Raw genomic sequence first — 20,000 nt, 5'->3', positions numbered from 1 at the left:
TAATTCAGTTGTTTCTGAATCACTATGATAACACACTACACTATCCACACTAAGCACTAAAAATCCTGCTTATCACAGGGCTTGGGACATATGTACATTCAATTCATGCATGACATCTGTGAAGATCATGGCATCATGGCTCTGCACTACAGAGGTTTACAGTAGCACTGGGTTACTGCATTTGATGCCCATCATTTAATGTTCAAATATGTGTCTATGTGCACAGGGCTGCCATTTTACTCCTTGAGCAGACCGCATTTTGTGGCCATGGTTACTTCAGGTGCTCAGAACAGCAGGGTTCCTGGATGGTACTTGATGGAAAGCAAGGTTTTCTCAGTAGGGAATTTCAGGAGCACCTTTTGGACGAATATCATGGTCCTTTGTACAAGCTGGTTGCCTGGCACTAGTTTGTCAGGATGATGAGAGATGCCACTGGATCACTTGCTCTGGTGAGCAATGCAGGAATTGCTACAGCAACCTGCAGTGACACCGTTTCAACCTGCTTAGCCATTGGGAAACAAAAGTTATGGAAGCAGAGAGACGGACTTTTACTGTAAGAATTTTTTAAATTCTTTTTAATAGCCCTGCCACAGTTTTCCTTCTTTATCTTATAGTAGCCAAGTAATGGCAAACTAAAATGGAAATGGAGGGATGTTGTAGGAGGCAAGGGCACCTCTCCCAGCAGCAGGAGGTGTATATAATGTGTGCACTACTGTAAGGCAGATCTAGGTATAATAAATGAGTGCACTAATGTGTTCTCCTCTTGTTTTCTCTTCCTTCTGCAGGTTCAGTTGTTATGGTGGTAGGAAAGTGGTGCTACTAATCACCTCAGCTTGTCTGGCTGTTGTCTCTGGTGTGGATTACCAGTACTCAACAAGCCCCTCCTCTCAGAGCAGGAGTGGAGGTCACCCTGCTAAAGGCAACCCGGAGTGCTCATTGGTGGCCTTCATGGCTATTACTGAGGAGGGGAGCAGTGGCTCCTCTTTTGATAGGGTTTCAGAAGGTTGTGGCAGTTGCACAGGTCTGGTGTTATCTGAGATATGCCAATAGCTAGACATCTACCTTACCATCATATGGCATGGGTGGTTGAATAACATGACTGGCAGACCTGAACCACTGGTCCACCAGAGGCACAATCTGTGCATGATGTCAGCCAAAGAGATAACTGATGTCTGTGTAACATGGCCTCTAGGAAAGTTTGGCATCCTCCATGCACCCTACTTTTCCCCCATCCTTGTGTTCACCTGCCCTATACATCAAACAATGTGCCCTTCTACCCCCCCACCTGTCATTCTTTATGTGTTTTCCTATGCTTGTTATTCCCCTTTCCCTTTCCTAGCATTTCTGTCTCTTCTTCTTCCTCCCCATTTCTATAATAAACTGGGTTCACACATTGCTGCAGCAGTCCTCTTTGAGCTGCCTGCTGCTGTGTTTATGACAGCTGTGTGGCACTTCATTCTGCATGTAAGCATGCATAGCCTCAGATATGCTCAGGTATGCTGTCCTGCTTTTCCTGTGACACTGGTCAATCCGGTCAGATGCACTGTGCTAACATGACATTTCTTGTGATCTTGCTTAATGCTAATTGCCCCCATAATGCAGGTCCACTTATTTACCACATGCCCCTTTTCTTAAAGTATTAGCACTATGCAAGCCATAATACATACCCGAGCATCTATGGGACACACTGTACTATGGGATGATTGATATTAAGTGCTGCACAGCTGTGAAGTGCTTGAATTCCACATTTGTGGTCACTGGGCAGTCTTTTTATGCCATTGTTTTTGATCTTTTTCTCATCTATCCTCAGCTCCTGTTCTCTGATACTTTGGTTTATTTATCTTATTTCATTTGTATTTGTTAACCAGGATACAGTCCTGATCTCCACAGACCTTTTTCAGATTCTGTCCAGAAACATTGTCTAGTTAAGTGACTTGTTCAGAGTCACACAGTTAGGCAATGGAGGCAGGTGGAATCAAACCTTGTACTATTGGAACAGAAGATGAAGCTCATTAACAGGTCCTTAATCCGATGCATCAATTCAATGGCAAAATCCCTGAGCCAGAGGAACTGTCAGCAAATCCAAACTCACTTGGATTGTGACTGTCTTTAATATCTGCAATAATATGGGCATGGCATAACAGAACTGCATTCCAAATTGTCTTGGTCATTTTTGTAACTGTGAGATTGCCCTGTGCTGGTACACCTGGCATCAGTTACATTTCATGCCATTTTCTTAATGATAGTTTAAAGTCACAGTGTTGCAAGAGCCATCCAATTACTTGTACTTGTTCCGCTGCCTGCCATAATACATTTGAACACTGCATCACTGAATTTCATATGGGAACCTTTGGAGTACAGTTCGGGGTTTACTGCAGAAGTAAATTTTCTAAAGATACAAGTGAACATTCCATGATGTCCCTGACTGTTTGTTCACACTTTGTTAATTTGTTACATAATGGGACTGTTTCTGTTTTGAAGATGGTTGCCAGAAGCAGACCATCATTCCTTCAAGTAAAGAATTCAAATATTTCTTCCTGTTCTACAGTTTAAAGTGCTTTTAGACTTATTTTACTTTTATATAGCTTTCTTAATCACATTCATTAACCTAGTGGATTGGTGATGCAAAACAGAATATTTTCACCCGCCTATGTCCATCAATAGACAAAATGCAATTTACATTTGAAATAAGTATATAGAAATTAGATGATTTATTCATAGGGTAAATCAGTAATTATAGTTTCATTCATTGAAATTTAACTAAGTCAGTTCAGTGGAGTCCTTGCTTTGCCTCATATTCTCCAGGAACCTGAACAAAAGGGGTCATATATATTTGCAATATATGTGTCTGTGTGTGTAAATATATATATATATATATATGTATATATGTGTGTGTGTGTGTGTGTGTGTGTGTGTGTGCATATTTCTATACATATATTATTGATCATAATTGTTAATAACATTAATGATGGCCTATAATTTTGCCCTGTTTCACCAAGAATCATGGGAAAGGGGTAATTTTACATACCTGGCTAATGTGCATCTCACAAGATTACATTGTGAGTGGGGGGGGGGGCAGCTGGTGTATATTTCCAATCCTGCTTGTATCCCTGCTTGTACTCCTGTTCTGCTCAAACATTTTAATGAGCTTCACACCAATATCATAATGAAAACAATAAAGCTGTTGATATTTGTGTTTTTTAACTCAAATTTGCATTTAACTATTGTGTAACTTATTTTACAGTGAATTTATAAATATCCCAATTGGCCCTAATTAATATTAATTAGATGTGTTGTATGTATTTAAGCAACTGGTTTTTGAGAAGTTGTTGTTCTGATGAAGTCCCGTGCTGTGGTAGGGACAAAAGCGTTAACCTGTATTTATTAAAGCTGTTTGTGGATTTTTCCATTTGGATGCATTTTTATTTATGTTCTTATATTGAACTTTTGACCAGCATTCACAGTATGGAGCTTATGGTGTGAAACTACCAAAAGGGCCAGTTGGGATTTTTATTTAGTTTTCTTGGTGGCTCTTTTCCAGCGGTTTATTGTTTTCTAAATTTATAAATATACATTGACCATAAAACTTAACTGCCAGAAATGTATTTCTCTTACTTGAAGAAACATTGATCTTACTAATTTCTAAATCATCATCTTTTTAAACATATGATTGTTTTCCTCTAGGCAAATAGTGTTTGATGAGCACTATAAGAAAAACTTTTGTGATCGCCTTTGCACACTACATGAGCAAAGGGCATGCAATCAACAAGCTTGCCCTATTAACTGTCAGCTGGGAGACTTCGGCACATGGACAGACTGTGACCCTTGCGTGCAGAAACAAGTAAGTTAAAGATTAAATGTTTTATTTGGCACCAGAGAAGAACATCTGTTTCTTCACTGGTGATTATGAGCATAATGCATAGCTGATTGCTGTATAGATGCAAATTCCTGTTTAATAAATATATGTTAAAAACTGAAGCAACATTTTACATTTAAGGCCATTTGGGACTATACATTATTTAAGAAATGTAGCATGGTGAGGCATTTGTTCCTGTTCATAACATTAATCCTGCAGCATGGCAAAGTACAAGTGTTCTGACCTCCCAGGATGTTTTTAGGTAATAATACACATTCATGGAATTCCCTAATGCTATTATTATACATTGACTCATTTCTAATAATGTTATTTTCTGAGACTGAATTAACATTAATGTTAATCTACAATATTGCGATTTTGTGCGAGATAAATTTTTCACTATGGTGCCTTGAATTTGCATCACTGTTGAATAATTAAGGAGTAACACACAACTGGAAGTCATTTATAATAGGATATTATCATGCCTAAATGTGCAGTGTGAGGCCTGAGTAAGGCTGTGCAATTTACTCATCCATTCTTGTGATGACATTCTCAGATCAAGCATACCCTAAAAATATTACTGTGTTTTTAAACTGGTCAAAGAGCATCTCACAGATAATGACAAATTATTTTTTGACATTATTACTGTCCAGTTTAGAATGTAGCTATAACACTAGGATTGGGATTATGTCCGGTAGTGACTTACTCATGACTGGCCAGGTTTGATCTGTCAGGCTTCACCTTGGGATCAATTTCTTGCTCCAGGAGATATTAAATCCTTATATAACTCCCTCATCATCCTTGTATTTTAACTATTATGCCGTGCTTAAAGTTTTAAAAGTTTTGTTTCTTTTTGATTATTTTCTGCAATTTATGATTACTGACCATATGCAGTTTGGTATACTTCAGTATTTAAATCAGTAGAAGCAATTCAGAGAGAAGGAATGTGTTTAAATGAAAAGTGTTCCTAAACTTTAAGCTTTGTGCTAAATGTACCCGAATAATAATTTAGGCATTTATATTATATACATCCTGAAGTTAATAATTTAAATAAGGAAGCAGGTGGCATGAGGTGTTCAGTGAGGAGTTAAGTTACTACTGATAAAATATTAGTCTGATATATGGAGTATGACTCTTTTGTTTCAGCTAGTGACATTAGAAGGTGCAGACATCCTATGTAATTTCATGGACATTAAGAAAGTCTGATATTTTTAAGCCTCTTAGTGAAGAAATGAAAATAACATTCTTTATTTGTTAAGCAGATTTTACAGCAGTGGAGTGAATCTAGTTTTGTGACATTGTGTTGTTAAAAGTTTAAAGAACTATATGTAAAATGAGGCTGTTTTATATCATATTAAGTGCATTCAGATAATGGGTATAAAGTATACATTGATCTTTTGTAAGGGATTCAAAATTTTCAAATTCAGTTTATTAAGGTGCTTTTAACAAATCACTATTAAAATAAATTAATAAAACAATTAAAACTTAATAGAACACAGGTGACAAATGCACAGGAAAAACTAAATAAGATAAAATAACAATAAGTTAAGCTACATCATCCCCTGGATTCTGCATGCCTTGCATGGCATGCAGGATTAGTGCAGGAGCTCTAGCAGGCAATATGTCTGCTGTGTGATCCAGAAACAACCTGCAGGGGTGTGCATGAGCGCTTCTGCACTAGTCCTGCACGGACTAAGCCCCTGTATGCAAATCACCACATTTGCAGGAGAAATCCATGCAAATGAGGTGAATTTGCGATCCATGAAGCTTGAAACTGGCAATGTAGGACTAGTGTAATCTGCAGAAATGTACTTGGTTAGTAACCGAGTACATTTCTGCAAAATCCAAAATGGAGCTGTGACAGCTCCAAATAAAGGCTTCATATCAGTCAGGAAGTATGCCAATGGCCAAGTATAAGGCCATTGGAAATGAAAACAGCTTAAAAAAAATGAACTTTTATTTTTTTTTTTAGCTAATCTCGGCTGTTTAAGCGTAGGCAGCTGCATGTAAATGGGATCTGGAGAAAATAATAAAATAAACTTAAAATAAGCATTCTAACTAAAATTGCTATTCTGCCATGAAAGTCAATGGCTGCAGAAGACAACATGGCCAGTGAGTAGTGGTTGCTAAGGGGGGAGGGTCAGTGTGAGACAATTCACTAGGCATTAGCAGGCAATCCTATGCAAATGAGGGGAATGATAGTGAATCCCAGTTTTCCCCAGCATGCTAGTTAGGTCCCAACAATGTAAGAGTAGGAAAAGCTTGGTGCAAGCCTAGGAGTTAGCTGACATCATGGGGTGTGTGTGTGTGTGTGTGCGTGTGTGTGTCAGGCATACTGTAAGTGGATTGGAGCCCTGTGGCTCAGGTTTGTTCCTAGCTAAGCACAGCTAAGCAAGGGGGTGTGTCTGAGTCTGCCTAGCACTCTTTACATTGCCTAAGTGGGTGTGCATGTCTCGCACCAGGTTTTAAAGGTTTAAAAAAAGTTAAACCAGGAAATAGCAGCTCTGAGCACATTTGAGCACTGTGTTTGTGCGGCGCACCCCTGGGCATAAACAGGAAGGCAATGGGAAGGGAAAACAGCAGTAGGAAGGTAATCTAGGAGAGCTAGCATAGCTGGCAGGTGAAATGTATCTGAATCAGCCAATTACACAGGCAGCAGACCAGCCCAGCCCAGAACACTACTATATACTATTCAAACACCTTCCCCTCTGGTTTTCCCCACACTCTACACCACGGGTGTATGCAAGCGGGGAACTTATAACAATCAAAACAACAAAATGATAGGGGCTGCAATAGCTATTATACAACAACTTGTGGAAGAGGCTGAGGGTGGTCAGGATGTGAATGCTGTCGACCAACCCACAGTGAGGAGATGGAGAAGAGTGTACAGACCCAGGGTAACCTACCAGAGGCTACATGAGTTGGAGATAGTGGAGCGCTATAGGGTGGACAGGGACCTCCTACAGCAAATTGTTGAGCTGTGCCAGCCACGCCTGACACACAGAACTAACAGGGGAACCCATCCCAGTGGATACCAAGGTATGTGTAGGCCTAGGAATACTAGCTACAGGTACTTTCCAAAGGCCAACTGAGATATGATGGGGATCTCACAGGCATCAGCATCCAGGGTACTCCAGCAGTTCCTGGAAGCCATGTCAGCACATGTCGGTGAGCATGTATATTTCCTCAACACCCATGAGGTGTTGGCCAGCAATATGCAACTGTTCCACCAAATAGCAGAATACCCTGAGGTAGTGGGTGCTATAGAATGCATGCACATATGCATCAAAGCACCACCCGGTGACCGGGGTAGGGTCTTCATCAACAGCAAAGGCTTCCCCTCCATCAACTGCCAGGTTGTGTGCGATGCCCAGGGCATAATAATGAATGTGTGTGCTGGCTGCCCCGGAAGCTATTACAGTTCTCACATCTGGCATCTGATGCAGCAGTACCAGAGATTTGCCAATGGGGACATCCCTCACAGTCACCTAGTGGGGGATGCTGGATACGCACTGGAGCCGTGGCTGATGACACCCATCAGAAATGCACACACACCCGAACAAGAACTCCATAATGAGGCACATGCACAGACCAGAATCATAGTAGAGTATTTGTTTGGGATGCTCAAGTCATGGTTCCGGTGCCTGGACACATCCGGTGGAGCCTTGCAGTACTCACCAGCTACAGGTACCCAAATTGTCATCGTATGTGCCATGCTACACAATATGATCCTGTGGAAACAGCTGCAGCAGGGACAGCATGGGGCAGGGCCACACAGCCCCCCACCACTGCCAAGGCCTGCACAGAGTGACTCGGAGGAGGAACAACCTGAGCCTACCCAGTAGGCAGAAGGAGGCATGCCCAGTATGCTCTGGCCTTGGCAAAGAGGCAATGCATAGCACACACACTGAAACAGGAGAGACCCAGGGAATAACACCTCTCTCTGACTCTCACATACAGTAAAAGGGATGCCAAACATGACACTACCTGTTCTCAACCATGTGTAGGGAGTGTACTATGTGCATCCGACATAGGCAGCCCTGCAGCACCACCCTCAATACTGGGACACCCACAAGGTAAGTGACTCACACATGCCAGTCATGGGAGTTCACACACCCGACAACAGTCACAGCAAGCAGGACAGGTGTAGACAAACACAAACGAAGGCTGTGCTATGGCCTCTGAATGATGCCTATGGGTAACCCCCCCCCAGGCCTACACAGACAGACCACAGCAGGTCAGGCAGTGGGACATTAGTTCTGAAGTGTAGGAAGTCAGAAACTAATACGTAGGTAAATCAAAGCTAAGATGTGTAGTACACTGGTATGCCTCTAGTCAGCATGATACGTTAGAATACAGAATAACATGGAGTACCTGATATACCAGTACAGTCATAGCAAATGTTTACAAGTGTCAGGTGTGCCCCCCATCCTACTTAGTAATGTAATAACAGTCAGGTATGACCCCCAATCCTGTGTAGAAATGTAGAAATAGTCAGGTGTGCCCCCCATCCTACATAGAAATGTAGTAACAGTCAGGTGTGCCCCCCTAGTCCTGTGTAGAAATGTAGAAATAGTCAGGTGTGCCCCCCACATCCTACGTAGAAATGTAGTAACAGTCAGGTGTGCCCCCCAACCCTGTGTAGAAATAGTCAGGTGTGCCCCCCCCATCCTATGTAGAAATGTAGTAACAGTCAGGTGTGCCCCACCCCCAATCCTGTGCAGATATGTAGAAATAATCAGGTGTGCCCCCCAATCCTTTGTAGGAATGCAGAAACAGTCAGGTGTGCTCCCCCCAACCCTACTTAATTATGTAGTAATGGTCTGGTGTGCCCCCCACAATGTGATGTACACATGTCGTAACAGTCAGGTGTGCCCCCCACAACCTTATGTAGAAATGTAATAACATGTATGTGTAGGTCTAATACCAGTGGAGCACAGATGCATAGAGGTGGCCAAGGTAGCAGGATAGGTTGTAGCATCTGCACAATATGCAGGTATGTGTGTGTTAGGTTGGTGTGTGTCCCATATCGTGTAAGAGTGGTTGGTATGTATGCATGCTGAGGTAAGCCTGGTGGCCATTGCCCACTACCGCTGATGACAGGGACAAGTCCTCACAACTGCAGTGCCATACACAATACCCATCAGTATAACACAAGGTAGCAGTAAGCCATTGCAAATGTATGGTGGTAATATGTGTCACCATCTGAAAGACTTGACATGGCATGGCTGTTGGTCAACATATACAAGCAGTACACAGGGGAAACTACCCCAGACATACAGTATATATTGTGTCACTGTGAAATGGACACACCCTTGGAAAAGTACATACAGGTATGCATCAAAAAAATTGCCTGAATCCCCTTGTGTTCTGACTGTGCTTCTCAAACATTTTGGAAATATAGAGTATATTTTAGTGCATTTACTAAAACTGTATTTACCTTAATATTGCTACAACTCAAGTGCTCTAGGTTGCACTTCATCTGAATTGTTTTAGTGTGTTTTAGCTGCTTTTCTGTATATATAGACTTTTCTGTATATGTAGACTAGCTACTTATTCTACTGTATTACTGCCTCTTAAATCATTTTTTCAGTTGTGCACTTGTCTTGCTTCATTTAAAAAGTTTTAAATTGCTAATTTAATTGCATTTACTGTTTAGAGCTACACACTTAAGTGCGTTAGCCTTTTCTGTGTTTACTTACTGTATTATTGCATTGTTCAGCCTGTTTTAACCAAAAAAAAAAAAAAAATACTATTTTTGTTTGCTCGTTTCCTGCCTTTCCTAGCTAGTATAGTCCAGATCCCAGGCTTTGCTGGTTTCAGAACTTTATTTTCTGTGTTCAGAACTATATATACCTTGCTGTGGTAGAGAGAAGTCCTACTGCTTACCAGTGGGAGTGGTGAGCATTGTACTGCCTATATAACACTAGAGGAATGGTTTCCAGCTCTGAAATTGTAATTTTATTAGGCACTTTGGGCTTTTTTCTATCCCTTTCAACTTTCTGGCTTAAAAATGTGTGTGCTTGTGCATTTTTTGCATCAAGCAGCACTATTCCAGGTACCAGAAAGTCTGCTCTTCAAATTTTCCCTTAGAACTAGATGGTTTCTCAGCAGTAGCACTAAAATCTGAACTCCTGCGACTAGCACTTGCTCTAGAACCTGCTGGAAAGCACTAGGAGGCATAAAACTGATAAAAGCACTCAACTCTCCTTGTTAATAAGGATAAATTAATCATAGGCATTAAACAGCCTATAATTGCAAAGTACCTTGCAAAGGTAAGGGAAAACATCTCTTGTACTTTACAAAAAAAGCACCTAACAGGCATGTCCAAGAGTCAGCTTCCAGTGATTTCTCCTGTCCACCTGGTGAATCTAGGCATACTGGGACAATGCAGCAACTGCCTCATGTACACAGACAACCCTCTCCTCCTACCACTCAACACTACAACCTGCGAGAGATGCACTTACATAGCCAAACTGGAAGCAAAGCTCTCTCCAGCCAAGATTGTGCTAGACAGTCAAGAGAGTAGGTTAAAACCTGTACTACACCTCAAGCAATAAATAGCCCTTTAAAACCCACACCATCAACACCCACGCATAGCAACACTAAACCCACATATGCGGAGGCCCTTAACATTAACCTGCCAATGCAACAAGGACTTCCGAAGCTGGAACGCAAACACCAGTCACAACCAAAGTAACACATAGCTCACAATATCAGTGTGCCACCGAACAACAGCCCCTAAGGCAAGACAACGTACCCAACACTTTAGTCATAGGTGACTCTATAGTCAGGCACACTGATGTCCCACTCACCAGGCTAAACAAGGAGAAAATTACAGTCAGCTGCCTGTCGGGTGCCAGGATCCGTCACATAATGCATGTACTCAAGTCACTCCACAACAAGCACAAATATGACTCTGTCATTATCCATGTTGGAGTGAATGACTTCAGACGTACCTCCCTGGACTACATGAAAAGGGACATGGAAGAGCTCTCAGATCATTTGGCCCAGGCAGGTATGACCCTAGCCCTGAGTAGCATCCTGCCTTTACCCAGAATGATACCACAGTATAAGGACAAAATGATTGACTTCAATAATTGGCTAAGCTTCTGGTGCCATTCAAAGGGGATCCAGTATCTGTCTGCCTGGGACGACATGATCGACAAACCACAATGCTTTGCCAGAGATGGTCTGCACCTGTCACCCCTGGGACTCAGGTTACTGGCTAAAGCTCTTGCCACCCCTATAGTGCCTTTTTTAGGCAGGGTGCAAAGGACAAAAACACCACCATAACAGATACAAGCATGCAAAATCTGAAGGTAATGCTACTCAATGCTAGAAGTCTAAACCTCAAAATGCACTCTCTCGAGGCACTCCTAAAAATGGAGAACATCAATATCTGTGCAGTAACTGGACCTGGTTCAAGGCTCCAGAGAGCACCACTGCATTACCAGGCTACAACTCTTACCACACCTTTTGGCCACCAAACCAAGACCGAAACACTAAAGGTAGAGGAGTGTCCATGTTCACCAAGGATATTCATACCTCCAGGCTAGTTGCCCAACACAATGCATCTGAAATTCTCCAGGTGCAACTAATACTAGGTAAGACTGCAATCCAAATTGTAGCTTGCTACAGATCCCCCATGATGCCACAAGATTCTCACTACACCTTTCTAAACATACCGGAAAATATTAAGATACAACCAAACACCCTAATACTGGATGATTTCAACTACCCTGCTATTAACTGGGAAAACTACTCGGGTACCAACACCTTTTCCCAACGGTTCTTGGAATTCATAAATTCCAACACCCTGGATCAACTAATCCAGTGTTCCACCAGGGGCTCCACTATTCTAGACCTGGTCATTACCAACATGGGAGATAGATGCTCCACACCAGTGGTCACACCCTCATTGGTCAGGTCTGACCATAAGCAAATCACCCCTGACATCCACATCCCACCCCCACCTCCTAGTAAGGAAACCTCTGCAAAAAAACTTCTCCAAAGCCACCTTCATGCTACTTAAGTCAGAAGTGACAAACTTCATGACACCCATGCAGACAGGAGCTGAAAGATCGACTGCTGAATCCTACACTAAGGCATTGTACAAGCACATCCACTTGTGCATGAATCGTGCCAGCCCAAATAGAACCAAGATGCTCTCCTCCAAAAAAAGGAAGCCAATCTGGTGGTCCCCTGTCATAAACAAACTATACAACAGAAGGAAAAAACTGTTGCAGAAAAGAGGAAAATCCCAGGATGCAAAAAAACTCCCTTACCAGCCTCAGTAAGAAGCTGAGATCCCTCATAAAATCCTCCAAAGCTAGTTATGAAAATAAAATTATCAAAGATTCCAAAGACAACCACAAGGCATTCTATAATTATGTCAAGAATTTAAATGGCAATGCTCAGATCTGCTCTGAGCTACAACAGAATGGCATTAAATATACTGATCCCAAGGATATTGCCAGTTGTTGATTTAGTGCCAACTTCACCCCTCCTCTCACCCCCAAAAAGGGCCCATCTCAATACCAAAAGATTGCCAAATTCTGGTAATCACGGCCACACAGGTAGAAACCTGCACTCTCCAAAGCTAAGAATACAGCATCCATGGGACCAGATGACATCCCAGGCTGTGTACTACATGAACTACAAAATGAATTGGCACCTTACCTAAGTGTCATGTTTAATAATAGCTTCACCTTTGGCTTTGTGCCCACTGAGTGGTGCACAGCTACAGTTATCCCACTCCACAAGGGGGGATCCACCTTGGATCCCGGGAACTACTGTCCTATCAGTCTGACCAGCCTGATCTGCAAGGGTATGGAATGCATTATCATGGAACTTATAAACAAAGACATTGGACACCTTCAAACACTGGACCCCACCAAGTTTGCGTTTGTGAAGGGCCGATCTTGTCTCCTGAACCTGATTGACTTCTTTGAATCTGTCTGCAGAGCTGTGGACGAGGGTAAGGCGGTCTATACAGCCTATTTGGATGTCACCAAGGCCTTCAACACCATCCCCCACTCTGGAATCATAAATAAACTTACTAAGCTGGGCATAAATCCATACATCACTCGATGGGTTGCCAACTGGCTTACTGACAGAACCCAGACTGCAAAAGTAGCCGACTCCAAATCCAGCTCCAGACAAGTGACAAGTGGAGTACTACAGGGTTCAGTCCTGGGAACGCTCTTGTTTGGCATCTACGTCTCTGAAGTACAGGCCAACACTAAGGCACTCTGGCTAACAAAGTTCGCAGATGACTGCAAACTGGGAGCCATTATTGAATCCCCAAATGATGTGGATATTCTACAAAAGGGCCTTACAGAAACAGATGCCTGGTGCCAGAGCCATGGGCTCAAGCTTAATGCCAAGAAATGTATAGTTATGCCCCATTTGGTATGTACCTCACAAGACATCTGCAACAGCTGGAAAGGCCACAGAAATCCCTCACTAAAAGAATCACAGGCCTAAAGCAGATGCCCTATGCTGACCATCTAAAAAAACACCAGCTATACTCTGTGGCATATCGTCTACTCAGAGGTGATCTCTGCTTAACATACAAAGCCATGTCAAACCCTGAGCTGTTGGACATGCTGCACATAAAGAAATCCCAATCCCTCAGAGCCACATGCTCCAGGGATCTAAACCGTGTCATTACAATGAAAAAAACATGCTGGAGGGATAGGTTCCTGACCCAGAGAATCCCCATACTCTGGAATAGACTTCCCATACATGTCAAGCAGAGCGCCTCCTTGGCACTCTTCAAAAGGAACCTTGACGATTGGATGGGAGATAGGAAATTCACCCCAGGGATCACGTCAGTCACCCTGCTAGACAGGGGTCCAAGGAAGTAAATATTGTGGGAAGAAATATCCAGGGAATTGTTATGGCCAGGCTTGTATAGGCCCTAGGACCGATAGCCTAGTACCAACCTATGAACCTATGAATCACATTATTTTTTCCTGTAGTGGAGGATACTGGCATTGTCTGCCCAAACACTCGCAGATCAAAGGAGGTAGGACTGATATATTGGGAAACAGCTGATGTGCCTGCATATGCAAGCATAACTGGAATGCCCAATGCATATCTGTGTGTCACATGCAAGTAGTATCCATAGCACACATACACCCAGCTCATGCAAACACCACCCACCGGCACCTCACTGGTCATATCCCTGCTGTGTGGAATGGGTACAGTAAGACCCCACCTGTATATGGCAATATCGGAAGACTGCAGCATGCAGAGCAGTTGTACCATGCAGGTGTGTCCCTAGCTGTAGGTAGCAACCTGCCAGCATCCACACCACCTGAGCAAGACTGTTAGGAGGTATTGGCATGAACACCTACCCTGTCACCCCAGGGGAATATACTGTATGGTGGTCTGAGACTGTAGGACTGACAGAATGCAGTGACCTGCCACATCTGGCATGCAGCAACACCTAATGACCACAGGCATTCCTTTGGGGAATTCGTAGCCCAGTAATCTCTGTGGCACATTCTGTAACTGCGTACTGCTGTAGTGTGATAAACTAATTAGGTAGGAGTTCCAATCCCAGACATGGCATCTGTGTGTGTGTGTGTGTGTGTGTGTGTGTGTGTGTGTGTGTGTGTCTGTGTAGAGAGCAATATTTTTTAGGGTAGTCACACTCACTACAATTCAAATGCTCTACATTGGCAAGGCTGCTTATGTCTTCCACCTAGAAATACACCTCTGGGAAGGGTGTAGGCCAATAATCTCCGTAGTGCATCCCATAACTGCGTACCACTGTAGTGTGATGAAATTGTTAGATAGGAGTTTTAATCCCAGACTTGGCAATTGTGTGTGTGTCTGTTCCTGTCTGTGTAGAGAGCAATGCCTTTTAGGCAACTCACACTCCCTACAATTCAAATGCCCTACTTTGGTAAGGCTGCTGATGTCATCCACCTAGAAATACACCTCTGGGAAGATTGTAGCCCAGTAATCTCCATAGCACGTCCCATAACTGTTTACTGGTGTAGCGTGATAAAATAGTTAGGTAGGAGTTCTAATCCCAGACTTGGCAATTGTGTGTCTGTCCCTGTCTTTGTAGAGAACAATGCCTTTTAGGCTACTCACACTCCCTACAATTCAAATGCCCTACTTTGGTAAGGTTGCTGATGTCATCCACCTTTAAATAAACCTCTGGGAAAGTTGCAGCCCACTTATCTCCAAAGCGCATCCCATAACTGCATACTGCTATAGTGTGAAAAAATAGTTAGGTGGGAGTTCTAATCTCAGACTTGGCAAGTGTGTGTATAGAGAACAATGCATTTTAGGCTAGTCACACTCAGTACAATTAAAATGCCTTACTTTGGCAATCCTGCTGTCTTTCACTGTGAAATACACCTTTGGGGAAGGGGCACTCCAACAATCCCAGTGGTGTGTCCTATGACAGCATCATGCTGTAGTGTGATATAGAACTTTGGTAGGGGTTCTATTCCCACACATGGCAGTTGTGGATGTTTTGTGTGTGTTTCTATGTCTGTGTAGGGAGCAATGCATTTTAGGCTAGTCACACTCAGTACAATTCAAATGCCCTACTTTGGCAATCCTGCTGATGTCATTCACTGTGAAATACACCTTTGAGGAAGGAGCACTCCAGCAATCCCTGTGGTGCATCCTATAACAGTATCATGCTGTGATGCAATATAGAACTCTGGTAGGGGTTCTATTCCCACACATGACAGTTGCAGATATTTGTGTGTGTTTCTATGTCTGTGTAGGGAGCAATGCATATTAGGCTAGTCACACTGAGCACAATTCAAATTCCCTACTTTGGCAATCCTGCTGATGTCATTCACTGTGAAATACACATTTGGGGAAGGAGCACTCCAGCAATCCTTGTGGTGCATCCTATAACAGCATTATGCTGTAGTGTGACATAGAACTCTGGTAGGGGTTTTATTCCCATACATGGCAGTTGTGGATGTTTTGTGTGTGTTTCTATGTCTGTGTAGCGAGCAATGCATTTTAGGCTAGTCACACTCAGTACCAGTTCAAATGCCCTACTTTGGCAATCCTGCTGATGTCATTCACTGTGAAATACATCTTTGGGAAGGAGTACTCCAGAAATCTCTGTAGTGTGCCCTATAATGGTGTAGTGCTGTAGTGTAATATACTAGTTAGGTAGGAGTTCTAATCTGAGACATGACAGGTGTGTGTTTGTGTTTGTGTTTGTCATTTGTATCCTGTGTGGGGGTGGTTGCTGAGTGTGTAACAACTTGACTTAATGTGGAGTGGGTTTTGCAAACTTCTTATATGGTGGGCCATATATATATATATCGCAATGTTCACCATACAGGGAAAACAGATGTGAAATAGCCGAGAGGCTGGGGTGCAAATCCATACCCCTAAATGTGACATCAATGCCAGCTGAACAATGTTAGCAACCCTTGTATTACACACGGAACACTCTCAACCAATGTCTCATACACATACACACTTGCCTAGGCAACAGCTGTTATGTTTGTAGTACCCTGCATATTGCCCACTGATAGTAACCATGGTGTGTTTGCAGTGGGCTACAGAGGGCATGGCACCCTGTCCATCAGTCCAATAGGCATGTACATGCTGACAGTGCACCTCCCCCATGATCCCCACTGGACACCTGCAACACCTGTGGTGCCATCAAATGTAATTGACAAAGGACATACCATGCCTGAAACACAAGCCCTGTATGGACAGATGCCACTGACACCAGGGAATACCAGTATCATGCTATCAATGTAGGTGCAGGGTCAACCTGCTGTCCATTAACAGTTTCCACCACATGAGGCCAGGACTGGCACATCTGATGATAACAATCTGTGTACACAACATGGGCCAGACACCCCAGGTTCAGTTCCACATGTCACTGTACATGCATGTGGGATGTGTGCACATCCCAGACACTGTCCATATAATGGACTAAGGAGCACATACATGGCAAGCAATGCACAGCATTGGCCACATGCAATAGTCACCCAGGTGACTGGAAGGTGAATACAATACCTACCTGTGTGAGCACCTCCAGACACTACACCCCTGAGCCACAATGCAGACCATTGTCATGTGGCCTGATGCCAAGGTATATCCATAACTTTGCCTTGTATAACTGTCTGGCACCATAAACCGCAACACACCCGTAAAGCAGTGCACCCATGAATGTCAGTACTGGCACCCGTGTCTGTGTGTGTGGTGTATGATGCGTATGACCACATTCACACTCACTACAACCCCCATTGGCATACTGAAGCATGCTGTCTGTTGTCAGACGCCTCCACATACCCTCTGCACATATAACCTCCATATGACCCCTGTGGTGCATATGATACCTGCGCAGTACTGTGTTGTAGCAATCTCACTACTGATGAGTTGTATTCCTGGCCCTGCCGAGTGTGGTAGTGTGTGTCCATACCTGTGAGAGTGTGGCTGTGTTGACACTGACACCTGTTCATGCGGACAGGCGTGTGTACTACACCTACCACATAGCTACCATATCCCTGTTCCAGATCTCACTCACCATCACATATACATTCTGAGGGCTCCTCAACATATAACTTATGTGGCACATCACATAACTGCATGGACATGTGACAGAACTACGTAGTTGTCAGGGGTTTGATACCCTGTACTGGTAGGTGTGTGACACAAACATGCTTAGGTTTTACTCTCCCACCCCTCCCTGACTTTTCTGTGCCTCTGTCTGCCTCTCTCAATCCCTGTCTGGTGGATGTGGAGACTTACACCTGCTTTGCTTAGGCAGCAGCATGTGTATTTTAAGTGGTGATCAGGATCAGCTGATGGCCCTGCACAAATTGCAGCCCTCCTCTATCTGATTGCATGTGAAACAACTGTGGTAACATTCTCATAGCCAGTTGCATGGAAACACACACCAATATCTAGGAACATCATGTTGGTGTTGGGCCTTTCATTCACTGTGAGCAGAAACTCGATCTGTTGTTTGGCAAACAGCATCTCAGATGGATTGGGGTTTACCTCTAACAACATACACTGTAGAAACAGGCCAACACACAGGAAGGGGATGTGCCTGACCTGACTACAGACTGTAAGTGCTGCTATACTGCATTTGGAGTAATGTTGGTTTAACAGGGTGTGTGTGGATATGGCTGTCCTACATGTTTTCATACCTGCCATGTCAGTGCTATGTTTATGAGGGAACACCCATCTGTAGGGCCATCTGCAGACTGGCCAGTGTGTGGTGCCTTTTGTTTCAGGTGTTACCCACAGAGCACATATCTGTGAACTGCAGAAGGGAGTGTGAGGATTGCAGTCTGTAGATGATGACAGCTGTGACAGTTACTGACTTCATATCCCTCGTAGGACATATGGTGCAACAAACCCTGTTACAACAGTAAATGTATGAGGTTATCACAGCAACATGTCAATTTTGGCCCTGTGTATGTGCCTCCAGTCACAACCCTCCCAACCTTTCTACATATGTCATGCAGTAAGGGGTGCATATGTACTGTACACCATAATTAGTGACATCATATCTGATAACAAGCCAGTGAGATATCAGACTGCTAGATATGTAATGTATAGTAGGGGTTATATTTGATGACATAACCTGGACATTCTGTGGTTGTGTGTACAGTACTGAGGTCTGTGTACTTATGGTGTTTGTCGGCAGTGTGTGTATTGTTAATATGTACCTTGGCCTGTGTACAAACTGTGGTAGATGTCATTTTTCTTGGTCCTGTTCTATCTGATGTTACATACTGCGCCACTTTATGTTACCTCAGCTTACATGTTTGTAGCGCCATACACACACACATATCCCATACAACAGACAAGCATCGGACCACACTGTGCAGTGGCCCAGTATATGTAGGGTTAGTGTGTGAGTGGCACATATGAGGTTGGTGTTGAACAGGTAGTCCATATACTGTAATAATATGCTAGCATGCCATATGTGGCTGTGGCTGTGTTCACATTGGTTGTGGTTATGCACTTTCACACAGGTGTATGTTGCTCTGTGCTGTAACATGCCTGTAGAGCCTGCTATATATGCAGGTACATGTGCATTCCCCCATAGGAAATGTAGGCCAGTGTTGAGCCAGTCTTCCTGTAGCCTGCACATTGTTTTGTTACATGCATAGCAGCTTAGTGTACTTACCCAGTTAGACGTAATATCCAGATACTGGCCAGATGTACTGCTGCCGGGCCACCATAACAGTCATGTATGTCAGACAAAGCAGTGGGATGCTGTAAAGGTGTATGTCAATATCTAGTGGGTGGTATGTGGCCATGGCACCTCTGTACCAGCGATTATGTGGCAGGACAGACAGGGATGTGTGAATGCATAACCTATGGGGGCACATGTATACCAGTAGTTACATGTTATACCCATCTACATGGCTGTTAACATCCACATTGCCAGGATTGGTCCACATGTCTTGCACTGAGTTATGTGTATACCTCTGGACTGTCCAGAGTGTGTCAGACTGTCCACATATATTGGCCATTATCTCTGCTGTAGTCCACAGGAACATTATGCGCTAGCAGTGGTACTTACTATGATGTCCTTCGGATGTCTGTCAGTAGCCAATGATGCACATGTTAAAAGCAAATGTGACCTCCCACACACACCATGTCTGGGAAGACAATCCCTATTACAGTAGCAATACTCTACAAATATTCCTGCTATACATACCTGACATCCCCTTGCATTATGAAGTTGGGACTACAGGGGCTGAGTTAGGTCTACACTCCATGTTCAGGACATATGGTGATGATATATGTACATATACTTATCCAGATATCTATATAGACTTACACATATACATATCAACATACATAGATGGATATGTATATGTACATAGATATGCAAATATATAAATATACAAATAAACACCCAGATATATACATATACAGAGCAATATATGTCTACACATATACAGATAGAGATACATATGCACATATACGTATGGATATCTACATATATATTACAGTAGTAGGTATATCAGAATAGATATGTATGCACATATAGTTAGTAATATCTACATATATATACCAAAATAACTAGGCATATCTGTACACATAGGATGTGCATACATATATAGCTATATATACATATATTTATATATACATATACGTATATCTATAT

The 20,000-nt window shown here is 43.0% G+C and overlaps 1 protein-coding gene across 2 annotated transcripts in view; it reads left to right on the top strand.

Annotated features, from left to right (window-relative positions):
* C6 (complement C6) overlaps positions 1 to 20,000 on the top strand; it is a 745,556-nt gene that overhangs the window by 161,132 nt on the left and 564,424 nt on the right. For both annotated transcript variants that reach the window (XM_044069804.1, XM_044069796.1), the window contains exon 3: positions 3,685 to 3,841. In XM_044069804.1, the coding sequence (XP_043925739.1) occupies positions 3,685 to 3,841 (157 nt within the window). The remainder of the gene's footprint in view (positions 1 to 3,684; positions 3,842 to 20,000) is intronic.

The sequence above is a fragment of the Protopterus annectens genome, chromosome 1.part0 (assembly GCF_019279795.1).
Source record: "Protopterus annectens isolate FY-2018-M chromosome 1.part0, PAN1.0, whole genome shotgun sequence".
In the NCBI taxonomy this organism is placed as follows: Eukaryota; Metazoa; Chordata; order Ceratodontiformes; family Protopteridae; genus Protopterus; species Protopterus annectens.
This window is presented reverse-complemented; position numbering and strand designations above follow the sequence as displayed.